The sequence below is a fragment of the Muscardinus avellanarius genome, assembly GCF_963383645.1.
Source record: "Muscardinus avellanarius genome assembly, chromosome: 1".
NCBI classification, from domain to species: Eukaryota; Metazoa; Chordata; class Mammalia; order Rodentia; family Gliridae; genus Muscardinus; species Muscardinus avellanarius.
The window spans coordinates 238423865-238443836 of record NC_137786.1 but is presented as its reverse complement, the minus strand read 5'-3'; the positions used below and the strand labels follow the sequence as shown (position 1 = coordinate 238443836).

The 19972-nt window shown below is 52.7% G+C and overlaps 3 protein-coding genes across 4 annotated transcripts in view; 1 reads left to right on the top strand and 2 right to left on the bottom strand.

Moving 5' to 3' along the window:
• Positions 1-1584: 1584 nt before the first annotated feature.
• LOC308269146 (uncharacterized protein) overlaps positions 1585-19972 on the top strand; it is a gene marked incomplete at both ends in the record, with an annotated part of 43859 nt that continues 25471 nt past the window's right edge. Inside the window, one exon of the mRNA XM_080704328.1 lies at positions 1585-1700. Coding sequence (XP_080560454.1) covers positions 1585-1700 — 116 coding nt within the window. The remainder of the gene's footprint in view (positions 1701-19972) is intronic.
• Positions 1959-10129, bottom strand: LOC308272578 (uncharacterized protein; the record flags this gene model as incomplete). The annotated part of the gene is given in 6 exon segments (XM_080709448.1): positions 1959-2078; positions 2745-2862; positions 8848-8904; positions 9035-9102; positions 9434-9508; positions 9512-10129. Coding segments are annotated over 6 exon segments (1056 nt in total).
• Positions 13908-19972, bottom strand: part of LOC308269085 (uncharacterized protein) — a gene marked incomplete at both ends in the record, with an annotated part of 20430 nt that continues 14365 nt past the window's right edge. The window contains 2 exons of one of the 2 annotated variants that reach the window (XM_080704236.1): positions 13908-14118; positions 14347-14711. In XM_080704236.1, the coding sequence (XP_080560362.1) occupies positions 13908-14118; positions 14347-14711 (576 nt within the window). Of the gene's footprint in view, positions 14716-19972 lie in introns of those variants that run through there. The other variant, XM_080704235.1, reaches the window with a different exon arrangement.

Genomic DNA, 19972 nt, shown 5'->3' with positions numbered 1-19972 from the left:
GATTAGCTAATTAAAGAGAGTAAAGGGTCATATGTTTTCTTTAACATATGCAGGAGAGGGAGTAATCAGGGTAAGGAGAGGCTCCAGATGATGAGGAGAACCCTCAGGGAAGCCAGGGAGGAGATACAAGGGCAGGGGTGGAGGAGGACTTAGGTTCATAAATACAAACACTACCACAGACTGTGTGTACACGTGAATATATACCACCCTCAATTTGGGTACTCCATGAGGACGTGGGGCACCAGGAGCGTGTGCATGTGTCACTGTCAACATGATTTCATCATGATGTGAGACTATAATGCACTAAAAAAGCACACAAAATAAAAGAAAAAGAAAAAGAAAGAGGCCCAGCCTAGTAGGAGATCGTAGGGGCATGCCCCTCAGAGCAGACAAGGGTCATTCTCTTGGACACCTCTTAGTTCCCAGAACACGGTTGTTATAATAGGGCAGGTCCAGCCCCTCTGGTCTCTGGTTTGCTGTGTCCTCATGTACTCCCTCCCACCATGATTGGGCATCTGGGGCCTCAGCAGAGCCAGACACTGTGCTGTTTAAACCTTAGTCACCCAATGGGAGCTGAAACAACCTTTCTCTTTATATTCTTACAACCTCATGTATTTGATTGAGGTCACAGAAAACTAACTGACTACATGGGCAGCAAAAAGAATCCGGTTTTCAATGTCTGGATGTTCCTATCCTAAAGGGAGAGACCAGGGTGGAGAGCTCTTAGAAAACTGGGAATAGATCCAACATACGGATCCTCTAAGATGGCAAACTGTGGGTGTACCTGTTCTTCTGAGTTTAGGGGCAGTCCTTGATATAGTTCTGTATGAAATGTGTCATCTGTGCAACTTAGAAATAGATCGTGGTATCTCTGAATGAGCACTAGGTCGTGCAGAGCTGTGGTATGTGAGCCCCAGATGAGAACCCGTGTGTTAAACATACCTAAAACCAATGTCACTGCTTTGAGGGGGAGGTTGTAAACGATGAGATAATTGTGGGTCTGGTGGAGAGGACTACTAAGCAATTCAGGTAATTTCTTTGGCTGGGCATTATGAAGGTCAAAGAGGAAGATCTGGGAGAAGGGCCAGGACAGAGGGCAGGACTGGTCTTCTTACCATGTGGACCATCAGTGGATGCTTCAACTGCAGAGAACATTCAGCCATGACGCCCAAATGCACACCTGCCATCCATGCCAGGATATGGACTTGTCAGGCTTTTGGACAAACAAAAACATTGGTCCTCCCTTGACACCTCCAGGAAGGAGTGAGAGTTTGGACAGGGAAGAATATAGAAAGATGCCCTCATTCCCAGGGTGCCCAGGGCCAAGGGCAGGCAGGTACAGGAGGTTTCAGAGGAAGCAGTGCTTGAGAAGGAAGTGTGTCAGAACGTGGAGGGATGTTTGTGTTATTTTAAATGACATGGAGCTTCCCTGGAGAAAGCACAGAAATAGACAGGAGGAAGGGGCCTCGTGCCCGTCAGCACTCCTGGACAGGTATATAAAGGGTCCTAGCACCAAAGGCTGCACACACACACACCTCCCTCTCCACCTGATCCTCAGACCCATCCACCTCAAACACCAGAACCATGGGCTGCTGTGGCTGCTCCGGAGGCTGTGGCTCCAGCTGTGGGGGCTGCGGTTCCAGCTGTGGGGGCTGTGGCTCCAGCTGTGGGGGCTGTGGCTCCAGCTGCTGTGTGCCTGTGTGCTGCTGCAAGCCCGTGTGCTGCTGTGTGCCGGCCTGCTGCTGCTCCAGCGGTGGCTCCTGTGGGGGATGCTGTGGGGGCTGTAAGCCAATCTGCTGCCAGTCCAACTGCTGCAAACCCTGCTGTTGCCAGTCCAGCTGCTGCAAGCCCTGCTGCTCCTCAGGCTGTGGGTCATCCTGCTGCCAGTCCAGCTGCTGCAAGCCCTGCTGTTCCTCAGGCTGTGGGTCATCTTGCTGCCAGTCCAGCTGCTGCAAGCCTTACTGCTGTGTCCCCGTGTGTTGCCAGTCCAGCTGCTGCAAGCCCTGCTGTTCCTCAGGCTGTGGGTCATCCTGCTGCCAGACCAGCTGCTGTGTCCCCGTTTGCTGCCAGTCCAGCTGCTGCAAGCCCTGCTGCTGCCAGTCCAGCTGCTGCAAGCCCTGCTGCTCCTCAGCTTGTGGGTCGTCTAGTTGCCAGACCAGCTGCTGCAAGCCCTGCTGTTGCTAGTCCAGCTGCTGCAAGCCCTCCAGGCCAAGGAGGACCCAGGTGTCCAGTGTAGAAGAAGGACCCAGTTCACCTGTGGTGAGTCCTCTGTCCTCTGCCCAGTGAACCCCGCCTGTCCTCCCTCTACTCCTCCCTCCCCGGCCTCTGAGGCCCTGGACTTCGGGGCTCTGGCTTCTCCTGGGCCCTCGTCAAGCTGAGGTGCAGCAGACAATGGAGCCCCCAGAGCCGGGAAGCCCTGAGCTGCAATTGCTGTGCCCACCCAGAGCTGGCCCTGCCCAGCACAGCCCCTTGGCCTCTCTCACCCTGCTCTCCCTGGTTCTCTATTGAGGTCTCACCTGTTCCCTTCACATCCTTAAATAAACACCTTCCATCCACCCTCTGCACTTCTCCAGGTTGCTCTTTATTCCAGTGTCTGATCACAAACCCCTTCCTTCCTGCCTCGTCCTCCTTCAGGGACTTGTGCCGGCTCCCCTCACAGTGTGTCCTTCTGCCCAGTGTCTCTGCACTAACCTGCAGGCCCCCGTGGGGCAGGCTGGGCCAGGGAGGCAGGGTCTACGTAGCACCTGCTTCAGGGTTGGGCCCTTGCACAGTCTCCATCTGAGGCAGATGCAGAGGTCTGTGTACAGCTTCAGAGTCAGAATCAAGGCAGAATCAATGCCAGGCAGCCGTGGAGTGGAGAATCTGGGCAATGCCGGGTCACTGTTCCTTAGGGAGCGCTGCTCCTCACGAGGGTGAGGACAGACTTGGCCTCACTCCATCCCGGAGGCCTGAGGATGCACAAGGCGGAGTCCACCCTCTGCGTCCTGCCCGAATCCCTTTGTAAGCTTGCTGGGAGGAGACAGAAGGCATGGGAGGCCCTTTCTGTGTTCTTCTCTGTGGTCTGCCATTGCCACCAGTGGTGTTAAAATCAAGTTGATAAAAGTCAAAGAAAGACACATTTTTGTTTCCCAGTCATACCAGCTCATTCAGTGTCTGAAGGCTCCTGCTATCTCATGTAAAGGTTTGTATTAGAATGCCCCTCTATCCCTCATGGAAGCAGGCAGCCATGTTGAAGCCAGGCTTGGTGGCTGAGGAGGGCTCCTGGGGTTGGCCTTGGGAATTATTAAGGTTCTTCCCTGCTCCTCTCCCTTATCCCTCACCACGTGAGGGCAGAGCCTTGCTCTCTACATCTATCCTTCCCGACACGACGCCTGAGCTCTGCAGTCCTGGCCTGACATGGAATGAGCTCTGAAATCTCCTAAACTGTGAGCAAGTAAATGTCTCTTCCTCGAGGTTTTGTGCTCAGGTGTTTTGGATTCCAGAGGAGAGTGTTGACCTCGACACGCCATTCGCTGATTGTCCGTGAGTGCAAGCGTAGGTCAGCATGGGGAGCGCTGATGGGCGGCTCATGGGAGGGCAGGAGTTCCATGTGACATGTGTCAGTCAGACCAGAGAGCTGGTCTTTCACAGCATCCTCACAGCTGCGACCCAAAGTGCTTGGCAACCAAGTACTGTTGGAGGAAGGAAGATTTGTTTGCTCACAGTTCTGGAGATTTCTGGCATCCAGTCCAAGTTAGGCTGGGTGAAATCTGCAGACATCAGGACATGGCAGCAGGGAGCAGAGAGAGAACGTGAGCAGAGGGAATCTGCTCTCATATCATGGAGGCACAAAGCAGAGAGAGAGAGAGAGAGAGAGAGAGAGAAAGAGAGAGAGACAGAGACAGAGACAGAAAGAAAGACCCAAGGCCACATTTCTTTTGTCACACTTTACCTACCTACCTTACAACTATTAAATCTATTAATCCATTAGACGCTTAGTCCCATGAGTGGATTTATCCATTAAGAAGTTTAGAGCCTTCATAATTGAGTCATTTCACTTCTTCACCTTTTTTTAAACAAATTTTTTATTGAACATAAATGGTATACATTTAAACTATACTTGGTTCCCTCTCCCCCCACCTCCATTTTCTCTTCCCCCCTCCCACCACACATTTTTTATTAGTACATGAGCTCTTCCAGAGGACACCTCGAGATCCTTAGTTATATCAGTGAATACCCCCACACACCCCCTTTTTTTTTTACTGAGAATTGAACTCTGGGATATTCTATGTTCAATCTATATACTCCCAGCCCTTTTAATATTTTAAATATAAAACAGAGCCTTTGTAAGTTGCTGAAGCTGGCCTCGTGCATGTAACCCTCCTGTCTCAGCCTCCCAATCTTAGAATTATAGACAGGTGCTGCCACACCTAGCAATACCTTTTTGCAAATAAGGAAACATGCATTCTTTGGCCAGAGACGGTGGTGTTCACAGCTTCAGGCGGTTAGGCCAAGGTTGGACGTCCTCTGGACACCCAGCCTGGACTGTGCACGAAGGCAGCACAGGGCAGGCATCTTCACCAGGGCCTGTGTGTGTCTCTGCTGGCCGCGCCTGCTCTCACGGGGTCTCTACACTTTACCACAGAAGTATCAGTGCCCCTGCTGCTCTGAGACAGCAGCTGGGCTCAGCCAACTTCTCTGACCCCTGAACAAGTGTGCGTGTTCAGCTCCAGCAAGCAGGGCCTGCTGCTGCAGGACACCCTCGTCACCAAGGTCCAGGTGGCAGGAGTGGACACGGCTCAGTTGCTCCTGCTGGGCTTCACCTCCCACCTGTGGCTCAGCCTCTGCCCTCTGCCCTCCACCCTCCTGACTGCCGCCTGCCTGTCTGTGGGCCTCAGGGCCCTGCGTCAGACGACAGGATGCCCCAGGGGTACCCTTAGCCAGCCCCAGACCTGTGTAGGTGAGCTCCCTGCAGCAGCAGCAACAGCAGCTTTGTGTGTGAGTGTGTGTGACCTCTGTACATCTGAGGAGGGTGTGTGTGTGATGTGCATGTGTATACACGTGTACTGTGTGGTTCTATGTAGCTCATATGTATATATATATATATATATATATATATAATAGTGTTTCTGTGTGTATATACACATAATGTTCATGTATATGTGTGCATGTATATAGTTTGTATGTAGTGTCCACACATGCGTACATATACTGTACGTATATGTAGTATTGCCTATATAAGTATGTATATCTAAAGCGTGTTTATACGTGCGTGTATTAACATTTTCACAGTTATTCTAAAAAGGCCTGAACACATAAAATAGAGAAGGGAGATTTATTAGCTCCAGTTTTCTATGGAGATGTTGGGGTTCAGTCCCTGTGAGGCCAGGGCGTGGGTCTAGTGCAGGGAGCAGAGCCAGGGAGAGAGCACGGCTTGGCTCTCACGTCACCAAGTCCTGAAGCAGGGCCAGAGCGGGTGAGGAGGAGCCATGTGTAATCCCCAGGCTGCACCCACCATCCCGCCACCACCCAGAGACACCATTAGAATGGGTTTATCCACTGCTGCGGTCACGGCCAGCCCCACCTCCAACACTGCCACAGGGTGGGGGTATAGACTGCGTGTAGAAGGCCCCCGGGCTCAATCTCAGTAAAAAATAAATAAAGAAGGGGGCCGTGGGGGTCTGGTGGTCCAAGGGTAGAGGTGGAGGACAGCTCCCCACAGAGCCCCTGAGGACATACCTATGGACAGCGCGCTGACTTTAGATCTCTGGCCTCCCACTGTGGAAAAAAATTGCTTGTAACTTTTATTTCACTCACATTCTCAGTAGCAACTGGAACCTAGTATCCATAGCAAGAGATGACAAGTCGAGCCTGGGATGGGCTTATTCAGCAAGCACAGGGCTGGGGCCTCATCCTTAGAACTCAAAAATTTTTTTTCTTTTTTCTTTGAGTACTGGGAATTGAACCCAGAGATCCTCGACCTCTGAGCTATAGCCCCAGCCCTATTTTATTTTTATTTTGAAACAGTGTCTCTCTAGATTGATGAGAGGCTCACTACTTGCTGAGGCTGTCCTCAAACCTGTGATGCTCCCCTCTCAGCCTCCTATGTCAGGGATTACAAGCATGTGCCAACATGCCTGGCTCCAGAACTAAAAATTTAAACATGATGATAGAGGAGGAGGAGGAGAGGAGGAAGAACAAGGTACACGCCTGGACACAAGATGCTGTGTTTTGCATATAGATTGTCCTTTGGAAGAGCTCATGTATTAATGCAAAAATGTTCAGAGTTTAAATGACTCAATTATGAGGGTTCTAATCTTCTCCATGGATGAATCCATTAATGGGTCCAATCATTAATGGATTCATAGGTTTATTAGTTGGTAATATAGGCAGTATGACTGGAGGAATGCGGCTTTGGGCTCCCTGTCTGTCTGTCTGTCTGTCTGTCGTCTGTCTGTCTCCCTCCTTCCCGCCTCCATGACGTTAAAGCAGAGTCCCTCTGCTTGTGCTCTCTCTATTTGCTCCCTGCGTCCACGTCCTGAGCTCTGCAGATTTCACTAACGTGGACTGAATCCCTGAAATCTCCAGGATGGTGAACAAATTAATCCTCCTCCTCTAACATGCGGTTGTCAAGTGCTTTGGGTCACAGCTGTGGGAACGCTCTCTGACATACCTGCTCTGGTCTGCTGCTACGTGTCACAGGGACTTCCTTCGCCTTCCCCCAGCCCATCATCAGCGGTCCCTTTGCGGATGGAAACATGCACTCACTGTCAAGGCAACAAATAGAGCCTCGGTCAGCACACTCACTGCTATAATCCAAACGCCTGACCACAAAACTTAGAGGAAGGAAGACTGACTTGCTCATTTATTTATCTGTTTTGAGTATTTCAGGGCTTCATTCCTTGTTAGACCAGGCCTGCAGAGCTCAGGGCGTGGCAACAGGAAAGAGTGAAAGGGAGAGGGCAAGGCTCTGCTCTCAAGGTGTGGAGGCTGGAAATAGGGGAAAGAGTGGGAGGAGAAGCAACCTTAAGAATCCCCAAGGTCACACCTCCAGAAGCCCTCCTTAGCAAACAAGCCTGGCTTCCAACATGGCTTCCAACATGGCTACCTGTCTCCATGAGGATGGGGAGACATTCTAAATACAAACCATTACATGAAGTACCAGGAGATTTCAGATATTGAATGGGCTAGCATCACTGGAGAACAAAAATGTGTATTCCTTTGATTTTTATCAATTTGGTCTAACTACCTGTTGGCAATGGAAGGCCACAGGAAAAATATAAAAGCAGAAAGTGCCCTCATATGCCAATGTCTTTTCTATTTATTTATTTATTTATTTATTTATTTATTATTGTTGCATTGTAATCATATATCACATTGGAATACAAGACTTGAGAGGATATACAAGCACACATCATCCAATTAGCCCTCATCCAGCCCCCATCCCATTCCCTCCCCCTCCCTCAATCCCATGCTTGTTTGGTGATTAACTTTGATACATTTGTTTATGTACCTCCTGCTTTTTAAAGAGGCTCCATCCTCCCCTATTCAATACCCTCTGATTGGTCATCTTAATTGCTTCACTATAGGGCCCTTTCTATAGCTCGACCTCTTCCTGTTGCCCCTCTCCTTCTAGTTTTTGCTGATTAGGGGAAGCATCTGATTTTTATTTTCTGCGATATTTCTCTGTGTATGCTGCGTTGCAAGTACCGATCCCACTCTTGATGGCCCTGGTAGTGGCCTGGCTACCCGGTGGACTGATCCAGACCTTGATGGCTCAAGCAGCGGCCTTGCCTCATGGCAGGCCCCGATTCTGGTCTCGCTGGCCCTGATACCTGCTTAACCCCTCAGCTGCCTCCAATCCTGGCCTTGCTTGCCCCAGCACCGGCCTAGCCTCAAGGCAAGCTCCGATACCAGCCTCAGAGGCCTCAGTAGCGGCCTTAACTCACGGAAGGCTCCGATGACGGCAGCTGGCCCCGGCACCAGCCTAACCCCTCCACAGGCTCTGATTTGGGCCTCGGAGGCCCCAGCACCAGCCTTTTCTCATGGCAGGCTCCGATCCTGGCCTCGCTGGCCCCGGCATCGGCCTAACCCCTCGGCAGGCTCTTATCCTGGCCTCGGAGGCCCCAGCACTGGCCTTGCCTCACAGCAGTTTACGATGACGGCCTCACTTACAGTGGCAATGGAAGTGCCCAGTACTCAGGGGAGGCAGAGATCTGATGCATCACACCTGGAAACTTTGAAATAATAACCTCAGAGGCAGAATGCTACCACCACGCACCCTCGAGAACGTGGGACATGTGGTTGGGTGAAGAGGGTGCTCGGATAGGAGCCTGCTGAGGGGTGAGGCCGGAAACGGATAGAGCAAAGCTGGGATTGGAGCCTGCTGTGAGGCAGGGCCGGTGCTGGAGCCTCCAAGGCCGGGATCAGAGTCTGCCGTGAGGCAAGGCCAGTGCTGGGGACTTCGAGGCCAGGATCGGAGCCTGCGGAGGGGTTATGCTGGTGCCGGGGCCAGCAAGGCCGGGATCAGAGCGTACCATGTGCCAAGGCCACTGCTGGGGCCTCCGAGGCCAGTATTGGAGCCTGCCAATGTCTTTTTGTTGTTGTTGTTGTTGTTTTGTTGGTTTTTTTTTTTTTTTTTTTTTTGGTTATTGGTTTTGGTGGTACTAGGGTTCCTGGAAGCCCTTCTACCTCCAGGCTACAGTCCCAGACCTATTTTTTAAATTTATTTTTGGAAACAGGGTGTTTTAAGCCAGCATGGCTAGCTTTAAACCTGCATGATTCTCCTGTCTCCGCCTCTCAAGTGCGGAGATTACAAGCGTGCACCACCATGGCCGGCATGCCAATGTCTTTTCAAGGCAAGCTTACACAGGGATCTGGGCCAGGAAGCCCAAAGGGTTGACACCCCCAGGAGCATCCTCAGGCCTGCAGGACAGAGTGAGGCCAACTCTGTCCTCACCCATGAGAGGAGTAGCGACTGCTAAGGAGCAGTGACCTTGAAGTGCCCAGAATTCTCCATAGGGTTAGTGTAGAGACACTGGGCAGAAGGACACACTGTGAGGGGACCCTGCACAAGTCCCTGAAGGTGGACGAGGCAGGAAGGAAGGGGTTTGTGATCAGACACTGGAATAAAGAGCAACCTGGAGAAGCGCAGAGGGTGGATGGAAGGTGTTTATTTAAGGATGTGAAGGGAACAGGTGAGACCTCAATAGAGAACCAGGGAGAGCAGGGTGAGAGAGGCCAAGGGGCTGTGCTGGGCAGGGCCAGCTCTGGGTGGGCACAGCAATTGCAGCTCAGGGCTCCCCGGCTCTGGGGGCTCCACTGTCTGCTGCACCTCAGCTTGACGAGGGCCCAGGAGAAGCCAGAGCCCCGAAGGCCAGGGCCTCAGAGGCCGGGGAGGGAGGAGTAGAGGGAGGACAGGCGGGGTTCACTGGGCAGAGGACAGAGGACTCACCACAGGTGAACTGGGTCCTTCTTCTACACTGGACATCTGGGTCCTCCTTGGCCTGGAGGGCTTGCAGCAGCTGGACTAGCAACAGCAGGGCTTGCAGCAGCTGGTCTGGCAACTAGACGACCCACAAGCTGAGGAGCAGCAAGGCTTGCAGCAGCTGGACTGGCAACACACAGGGACACAGCAGCTGGACTGGCAGCAGCAGGGCTTGCAGCAGCTGGACTGGCAGCAGGATGACCCACAGCCTGAGGAGCAGCAGGGCTTGCAGCAGCTGGACTGGCAAGAGCAGGGCTTGCAGCAGCTGGACTGGCAGCAGGATGACCCACAGCCTGAGGAGCAGCAGGGCTTGCAGCAGCTGGACTGGCAACACACGGGGACACAGCAACTAGAAGGGCAACAGCAGGGCTTGCAGCAGCTGGACTGGCAGCACACAGGGACACAGCAGCTGGACTGGCAGCAACAAGGTTTGCAGCAGCTGGACTGGCAGCAGATTGGCTTACAGCCCCCACAGCATCCCCCACAGGAGCCACAGCTGGAGCAGCAGCAGGCCGGCACACAGCAGCACACGGGCTTGCAGCAGCACACAGGCACACAGCAGCTGGAGCCACAGCCCCCACAGCTGGAGCCACAGCCCCCACAGCTGGAGCCGCAGCCCCCACAGCTGGAGCCACAGCCTCCGGAGCAGCCACAGCAGCCCATGGTTCTGGTGTTTGAGGTGGATGGGTCTGAGGATGAGGTGGAGAGGGAGGTGTGCGTGTGTGCAGCCTTTGGTGCTAGGACCCTTTATATACCTGTCCAGGGGTGCTGATGGGCACAAGGCCCCTTCCTCCTGTCTATTTCTGTGCTTTCCCCAAGGAAGCTCCATGTCATTTAAAATAACACAAACATCCCTCCACGTTGTGACACACTTCCTTCTCAAGCACTGCTTCCTCTGAAACCTCCTGTACCTGCCTGCCCTTGGCCCTGGGCACCCTGGGAATGAGGGCATCTTTCTATATTCTTCCCTGTCCAAACTCTCATCCTTCCTGGAGGGGTCAAAGGAGGACCAATGTTTTTGTTTGTCCCAAAGCCTGACAAGTCCATATCCTGGCATGGATGGCAGGTGTGCATTTGGGCGTCATGGCTGAATGTTCTCTGCAGTTGAAGCATCCACTGATGGTCCACATGGTAAGAAGACCAGTCCTGCCCTCTGTCCTGGCCCTTCTCCCAGATCTTCCTCTTTGACCTTCATAATGCCCAGCCAAAGAAATTACCTGAATTGCTTAGTAGTCCTCTCCACCAGACCCACAATTATCTCACCGTTTACAACCTCCCCCTCAAAGCAGTGACATTGGTTTTAGGTATGTTTTTTTTTTTTTTGGTTTTTTTTTGGTTTTTTTTTGTTTTTTTTTTTGGTGGTACTGGGGTTCCTGGAAGCCCTTCTACCTCCGGGCTACACTCCCAGACCTATTTTATATTTTTTGAAACAGGGTCTCTTACGCCAGCGCGGCTGGCTTCGAACCTGCGCGATCCTCCTGTCTCCGCCTCCCAAGCGCGGGGATTACAAGCGTGTGCCACCACGCCCGGCTGGTTTTAGGTATGTTTAACACACACGAGTTCTCATCTGGGGCTCGCATACCACACCTCTGCATGACCTAGTGCTCATTCAGAGATACCACGATCTATTTCTAAGTTGCAAAGATGACATATTTCATACAGAACTATATCAAGGACTGCCCCTAAGCTCAGAAGAACAGGTGCACCCACAGTTTGCCATCTTAGAGGATCCGTATGTTGGATCTATTCCCAGTTTTCTAAGAGCTCTCCACCCTGGTCTCTCCCTTTAGGATAGGAACATCCAGACATTGAAAACTGGATTCTTTTTGCTGCCCATGTAGTCAGTTAGTTTTCTGTAGCCGCAATCATATACGTGAGGTTGTAAGAATATAAAGAGAAGAGGTTGTTTCAGCTCCCATTGGATGACTAAGGTTTAAACAACACAGTGTCTGGCTCTGCTGAGGCCCCAGATGCCCAATCATGGTGGGAGGGAGTACATGAGGACACAGCAAACCAGAGACCAGAGGGGCTGGACCTGCCCTATTATAACAACCGTGTTCTGGGAACTAAGAGGTGTCCAAGAGAATGACCCTTGTCTGCTCTGAGGGGCATGCCCCTACGATCTCCTACTAGGCTGGGCCTCTTTCTTTTTCTTTTTCTTTTATTTTGTGTGCTTTTTTAGTGCATTATAGTCTCACATCATGATGTAAATCATGTTGACAGTGACACATGCACACGCTCCTGGTGCCCCACCTCCTCATGGAGTACCCAAATTGAGGGTGGTATATATTCGCGTGTACACACAGTCTGTGGTAGTGTTTGTATTTATGAACCAAGTCCTCCTCCACCCCTGCCCTTATGTTCCTCCCTGGCTCCCCTGAGGTTTCTCCTCATTGTCTGGAATCTCTCTTGTATCTTGATTACTCCCTGTCCTGCACATATTAAAGAAAACATACAACCATTCACTCTTTGTAATTTTTTTGTTGTTGCTTTTGCAGTACTGGGGATGGAATCCAAGGGCATTCTACCTTTGTGCTACACCTCAGCCCTATTTTTTTATTCTTTATTTTGAAACTGGGTGTCACTGAGTTGCAAAGAGCCTCACTAAGTAGCTGAGGCTGTCCACGAACTGTGATCCTTTGCTCTCAGCCTCCAGAATGCTGGGATGACAAGCGTGAGACACCACGCCTAGCTCCACTCTTACTAATTTTCTAATCGCACCTAACATAATGGGCCATGTGGACAGACCCATTGGTTGGTGGCCTGTCTGGTGTGCTGCCCATCCCTGCCAGCACGTGGTGTTTTCAGGTTTTTCATGTTAGACAATCTAGAAGATGTGCTGTGGTACCTCACTGATCACTTGTTTTTCTGTTTCCAGTTGGTCTTTGGTGCTGAATGCCATCCTTGGGCTCACTTGCTGTTCACTGTCGTCCCCTGTGAATTGGCTTTCTATGTCTTTTGTCCATGTTCTTTTTGGAACATTTTCTTACTGTTAGTGAGTTCTCTCTATTTGGGATTCACGTTATCTGTCCCATATGTGGGTAATTTTCCCCTAATACATGCTTATTCCACCACCCATTTAATAAGATCGCTCTCAGAGTAATACTCTTTAATTTTTATGAAGTCCTATTGATCAGTTTTTTTCTTATAAGTCACTTGTGCCATGTATAAGAACTCCTCATGTACCCTTAATCTTAATATTTTTATTGTATGTTTTCTTCTAAATGTTTAAAGTTATATGTTTCATGATCTGTTCTGACTTATAACCAATATGAAGTTTGGGTCAAGATCTTTTTTTCTCCCCTAAAATGTCCAGTTGTTCCAACTACTTGTTGAAGAGATGTCCTTCCACAATTAAACTGATTTTGTGCCTTTGACAAAATCCAGTGAGCTGTACTTGTGTGGGTGTGCTTGTGGGCTCCCTGTTCTGTTCATTGACCTGTGTCTTTCCTCTGCCAATACCACACTGTCTTGCTTTTGTACATCGTAAATAGACAGTGTTTCTCCTCTTATTACCTTCTTTTGCAAAATTGCATTGGCTCATCTAGTTCACTTATCTTTCTCTGTAAATTTTAGAATCAGGCTCTATAACTACAGTGAATCCTGCTGATATTTTGATAAAAATATTTATAGATTCATAATTTCAGAGAATTGAATTTTTTCAGTACTAGAGATTGAACCCAGAAGCATTCCACCTGCAAAATACACCCCCAGGCCTAGGTTTTTATTATTTATTTTTAAATATGGTCTCACTAAGTAGCTGAGGCTGGCCAAACCTGCAATCCTCCTGTCTCAGCCTCTCAAGTACGGGAATTACAGGCATGTACCACCACATTCATCTGAGAATTGACATTTTTACTACATTGAATATTCCAATCCATGAATATGGTATGTCTTCGTATTGCCGTCCTGCAGTGTGGATCCCCATCTGTCTCAGCATACCAGGTGCAGACAGAGATGGCGGCCACTAGGAGCGGAAAAATTTTCACCACGAGAACTGAATTGTGTGCAGAGGGAAGGCGTTTATTTAAAGATCACACAGGGCCCCATCTGGGCAAAGTATGCAGGGAGAAAAGAAAGTCGGTGTGAAGGTTTAATGGGTCCCCAAAGACCTGGAGGCGCCTGGGAGGCCATGGCAGAAGGGATCCAGGGCTCAGGAGCTGGGGCTCTACAGGGGCTGCGGGTCTACACAGAAAGACTGAGGACCACAGGCCAACCTTCAGAGTGGGGCTGGGGCGCAGCTTCTCATTAGGGGTGCTGGGAGAGAAGATCGTGCCCTCCTCCGCAGCCACCCGATGGACGCCCAGCTCAGGAGGCTGAGGAAAGAGTGTTCTGGAGACAGATGAGATTAGAGCTTCATGGAGAGGCGATGCAGCCCAGGACACTAGGTGCAGCCTCAGAAACCCCAAAGGGCAGGGTTACCTGAGAGTGCGGCACAGCCTCAGATCTTGCACTGGCAGCACACGGGGGCACAGCAGCTGGACTGGCCGCAGCAGGGCTTGCAGCAGCTGGACTGGCAGCAGCAGGGCTTGCAGCAGCTGGACTGGCAGCAGCAGGGCTTGCAGCAGCTGGACTGGCAGCAAGATGACCCACAGCCTGAGGAACAACAGGGCTTGCAGCAGCTGGACTGGCAGCAGCAGGGCTTGCAGCAGCTGGACTGGCAGCAGGATGACCCACAGCCTGAGGAACAGCAGGGCTTGCAGCAGCTGGACTGGCAGCAGCAGGGCTTGCAGCAGCTGGACTGGCAGCAGGATGACCCACAGCCTGAGGAACAGCAGGGCTTGCAGCAGCTGGACTGACAGCAGCAGGGCTTGCAGCAGCTGGACTGGCAGCAGGATGACCCACATCCTGAGGAGCAGCAGGGCTTGCAGCAGCTGGACTGACAGCAGCTGGACTTACAGCCTCCACAGGAGCCACAGCTCCCCTTGCAGCCCCCACAGGAGCCACAGCCCCCCTTGGAGCCCCCACAGGAGCCACAGCTCCCCTTGCAGCCCCCACAGGAGCCACAGCCCCCCTTGCAGCCCCCACAGGAGCCACAGCCCCCCTTGGAGCCCCCACAGGAGCCACAGCCCCCCTTGGAGCCCCCACAGGAGCCACAGCTGGAGCAGCAGCAGGCCGGCACACAGCAGCACACAGGCTTGCAGCAGCACACAGGCACACAGCAGCTGGAGCCACAGCCCCCACAGCTGGAGCCACAGCCCCCACAGCTGGAGCCACAGCCTCCGGAGCATCCACAGCAGCCCATGGTTCTGGCAGTCAAGGTGGTTGGGTCAGATAGCGGAGCAGGTAGAGAGGGAGGTGTGCGGTGTGCAGCCTTCTGGGATGGGGCCTTTTTATACCTGCCCAGGCTGTGAGAGGCTGGGCACATGCCTGCTTCCCAGTTCCTGTTTACACTGTCCTCGGCAGACATGTGTGATTGCTTTTCTTTGGTTGTGTTGATGTTTTTGGTAGTGAGTGTGTGGGCTTTCCTCATGAAATCATTTCCTTGTGATATTCATATTGGAAGGAAAAACAGCTTCCTTGCCTTGGTCTCCTGGCCTTTGCAGAATGAAAACTCACAGCACCAGCCTGACAGGATGCATGAGGAGTACCTGAGTTAATTCATGTGCGATGCCCTAGGCTCCTGGCATGGAGCTCCGCCCCCCCCCACCACCGTGTGCTGGGTGCCCTGGCAGGTGGTCCTGGCCTGTTCTGAAGCTCTCCTTGCCCAGGACAGCGCCACCTCTGCCTGGCTCTGCTGCTCCCAGGTGTGCTGTCTTCCTGCCTCAACAGGGGCAGTGGCAGCCAGATGCTCAGCACAGGCACCAGGGAGCCTGGGCCCCTTCTCTCCGTTCCTGAACCCTCCTGTGCTGATGTCCCTCTGATGGCAGAGGGGGCGTCCCTGAAGGCCCTGGGGAAGGTGGGCAGCTCTGCCTCCCACTTTGAAATCCATGCCCATCTCTAGGAGAGGAACCTGGTGGACAGTGGTAGGACCTGAGAGGCACACAGTGCAGAGAAGGGGCAGGAAGCTCAGCCCAGGTGGGAGGCAGGAGCAAGCGGGGTGGCAGGTGCAGGACGGTCCTTGGTCCTGAGCTGGTCCTCGGGCTTTAGCCTTCCGGGAGTCCTCCTGTGTGCAGTTCACAAGCCTCCTCCCTCACAGGAGCCTGCTGTTGAGGGTTAGTGGGTGGGACGTTTCAGCACCTTCACCTCCAGGAAGGGAGTGGAGCCTGTTGGCCAAAACCCTATAAAATCTCCAGTGCCAGGAAATTGGATGAGCTTGGGGTGGGTGAGCACTGGGTGCCAGAACGGTGTCCCCGCCCAGCTCCACGGAGGCTGAGGCCTGGCGTGGACATGCCCTGGGTGGGTGCAGAGAGCCTGTTCTCTCTGCTGTTCCTGTAGGTAGCAGGCACCTCACCGCAGGCACCGTGCAGCTTCCAGGTCCCACGGGGTCCGACAGGGGTGCCTGGGCTCAAACCACAAGCCAGCCAGGGTGCGGGCTGCATCCGCATCTCGGGGTGCTGTGGGCCCATTCTGGAGGAGCAGGTCAGCCACACCCAAGCAAACCTGAGCCCACTTCCCCATCCGCGGTCGTCCCCGCAGGCTGAGCCTTCACGAGGGCTGCTGCTTCTTAAGTCCAAAGTCTGAGGCAGATCTGCGCCTCTCGGGAGGGTGCTGGTTTTAGGGTTTACTTGGTAGGTCTCCTGGGCCCTGAGCTTCTGATGGGCTGGAACAAGATGTCCTGCTACATCATCTGAGGAAGAACGCCTTTACCTAGGTTCTCAAGTTAACGTTCTTCCTTCCTTCCTTCCCTTTTTCTTTCTTTCTTTTTCTTTTTTTTTTTTTTTTTTGCAGTACTGGGGGATGAACCCAGGGGCACTCTACCTCTGAGCTCCACCCCCCAGCCCTGTTTTTTATTCTTTATTTTGAAACAGGGCCTCACTGAGTTGCAAAGGGCCTCACTAAGTAGCGGACGCTGTCCTCTAACCGTGAGCCTCGCGAGTGCTGCGATGATGCGCCCACCACGCCCGGCTTGAGTACCAGCACCTTTCACACAGTCTAGAACCTTCTCGCACATCACCTCTGGGCATCTTCTTCTGTCTTGTCTCCCTCTCCGCCCGCCCAGGTCTAGCTACTGCATGCTAGCTTTCCTTACTCTGCTGTTAAGACCGCTCCCGCGTACGTCCCGTGAACCTGTGTTTGGAGATTGAATTACGGTAATTTGATAATACCCATGTAGTAATCCTTTAACTGTCTTTTCGTCTGGCCTGAACAGGCCGTTATTTCTCACTTATAGGAAATCTGTGCTTAGGTTTTCTTACTTCTTGCTCTTCAGATGGTCCATCTGCTCTTAGACTTGTTTTTATTGCTTCCAAAGTGTTTATTTTGTATTCTGTGCCGGATCGTCTCAATATTCAAAACTGTTGTTCCACTGATTCTTCTGTTAGTAGTTCTTGCTGTGTGCACCAGTACTGGGAAAGGCCTGGGAGGACTTGAGAAAGAAGCTCTGATTATTAATAAATATATTTCCACTAGGCGTGGTGGCGCACACTTGTAATCCCCGCGCTTGGGAGGCGGAGACAGGAGAATCGCTCAGGTTAGAAGCCAGCCATGCTGGCTTAAGAGACCATGTTTCAACATAAAAATGTATAAAATAGGTCTGGGAGTGTAGCCGGAGGTAGAAGGGCTTCCAGGAACAATTATATATATATGTATTTCCAAAATCATTGCGTAGAGGTTTGAAGGCTGACCTGAGAAGGAGAGGGCAGGTCAGGACATGGTTACTGCCAGGAATCAGGCGGCTATTATAATGTAAAGCGTCCTAGCTAAAAGTACTTAGCAAGTGGGAAGAGAAGGGAGCTGGGACGTCCTCATTCTAAAGACAGGTTGACATAATAATTGATACCTAGTTAAGGGGATGGGAGGAGGCGATTGACCTTCCTGAAAGGAGAAACCTGGGCGTATACCAAGACTTAGGCGGGAACACTAAGGGGCGGACTTCGCCCATGCCGTGGCGCTACGTAGGAGAGAGCGAGATGGAGGGTGTCGTGTCTATAAAGGCTGTTCCGTGTTCTGTATTTCAGTGAATTTGTTTGACCCACCCCTCGTATATCCCCGGATGATATGGGATTGCACCTGTAGTCTTTATTCCTGTCTTCGTAATAAACTCGTTTAAGTCTTCAGCAAGAGTCCGGGCTGCTGTATCGCTGTCCTGGGCTCAGGACGAGAACCCGCGGTTTTATGGAAGTTGTTTCCGGGAGTGTAACGAGGGTCCCGGGGACAGTTCCACCAAGCGGTAACGGTCACCTCACAACCGTCACACGCCCGCAGGTGTGCTTCGTGACTTGTGAGCTGAACGCGCGTTCCTCAGAGCTGCAGTCGATGCTTACCTGACACCATCAAGAGGTGGGTTTCTTTGGATGGGATTGGCCTCCATTTTTATTCTCCCAGGACATCCACCTGGTGTGGCTTGAAGTCTCATACTTAAGCTCCTCAGGCCACGGAGGGACGCAGGTTCAGCTGCAGACGCTGGGGAGAGCAGGTCCCGAGGACGCGTTCCATGAGGCTGACTGCAGCACTGCCAGCCCCAGGCGTGGGGTGCAGGGAGGGTCTGCTCGCGCTGTGGGGAAGGGCTCCTGTCTTTCTCCTCCTGTGTACATTGCGCGCTCTATAGGCTGCTGGCTCTGAGGAGTCTACTTTTTGTCCAGCTGAGGGACTTTTCAAAGAAACTGTTTTTAACCAGCACTGTTAGGTGTTTTCAGCAGGAGGGCTGAGAAGGAGTCTCATCACCGCACTAAACACACTCTCGGAAGAATGCTCCTGAGCCCCGTGCTGCCACGTCTCATTGTTTGCCAGAGTGCTGTGGGGCACCCTGCGGGCCCCAGAGCAGCTGCCCGCCCAGCGGCTCCCGCCCTCCGTCTGACACTCTGGCGCTTGGAACCGCCCGTCTTCAGGCATGGCAAGCGGCCTGGGCGCGTCCACGTTTCGGGCTTCATCCGTATCGCACTGGGTGACTGGCTGCCCTCTGCACACAGCACCTTAGGGACACTGCGCTGTTTCTCTAGCCTTTGGGAGGGGGCCAGAGTGAGTCCTCGCAGGTCCAGGTGACCCAGCTTGTCCCCGCTGAGCCCTGTGCTGATGTCTATCCAGCTTCCAGCGAACTCTGCTCCTGCAGGAGGAAGAGGCCAGGCCCAGCGGCGGGGAGGGAGGCTGCGGGGGAGGCATCGCTGCCCTCGGGTGTGCGGGACGAGCAGAAGTGTGGAAACACATCATTCTGTGTGCGGTCGGACAGAGGGAGGCAGGAGGGTGTTGGGGAGAGACGGGCCAGGGGGAAGCGCAGGTGCGTGCCTAGATTTTCCTGTCCCCTAGAGTCACGTGTGGAGCCTTACCCCGAGCCACTCCCCTGGGAGACGGGCCTCTGAGGAGCAGAGGGAAGGCAGTTTGGGTCGGGCCTAATCCGGTGGGACCAGGGTCCTCGCCAGCAGAAACGCCCTGCGCGCTCTCGCCACGTCAGGACCCCGTGAGAGGGGGCCGTCCGCAGGCCTGCAGGAGGAGCTCAGAGACCCGGCGCTGCTGGCTGCACGGCCACGTCCAGTGCCCGAAGCCAGGGCACCTGCGTCTGTGTGTAAGCCCCGGCCTGGGGCTCTCCGTTCTGCCAGCCAACGGGCTGCGACAGGTAACGGCAGGTAAGGGGCTGGACAGGGCCCGGGGAGGCGCTCCCAAACATGGAGATTCGGTGGGATTCGGTGGCAGGTGAGGCTGAGAGGGAAGGGCAGCCACAGATGACCAAGCTCTGCGTCGTGGAGGACGTGACTCTCCAGCCCAGGCCGAGCGCACGGCTGAGCCCTGCCCCGCCACACAGCGTCTCGGAATGTGTCTTTCTGTGGAGAGAAGGCCTTTATAGATATGTTAAGTTATATCTGTGGTATCCTACGACTTATTACCTTAATCGTCTCATTAGGATAATATTATCATCTTAATAAATTATAAGATAGGGTTTTTGTAGATACATAAGCTACATTACAATAAGTTAATAACAGCAGTGTGGCCCTAATACCATGTTGCCGGTGTCCTAGTAAGAAGTCTGGACACAGACGTGCACAGAGGAAGGACCACGCGAAGACGCAGAGGGAAGACGCCATCTACAACCTCACGGGAGACGTCTGGGTCTCAGACTCTGGCCTCCAAAATCAACACACAGTCAGCTTGCTTCAGCCATGAAGCTTGTGGTTCTTTGGTATGGAGCCTGTTACGGTCTGAGTCTGGAATGTCCTCCCGCAAAAGTTCATGTGTCAGCAGTGTGGCAATGTTCAGAGGTGAAATGGCCAAACTGGGAAGGCTCTGACCTGATCTGTGGGGGAATCATGGGAATGGACTTACCAGGTGGGCAGGTGGGGCATGGCTGGAGGGAGTGGGTGACTACTGGGGGTGGTCTTGGGCACTCTATCTGTTTCTTCCTCCTCCTCCCTCCCTTTCTTCTCCTTCCTCCTCCTCCTCCTCTTCCTCTTCCTTCTTCTTTGTCTTCTTCTT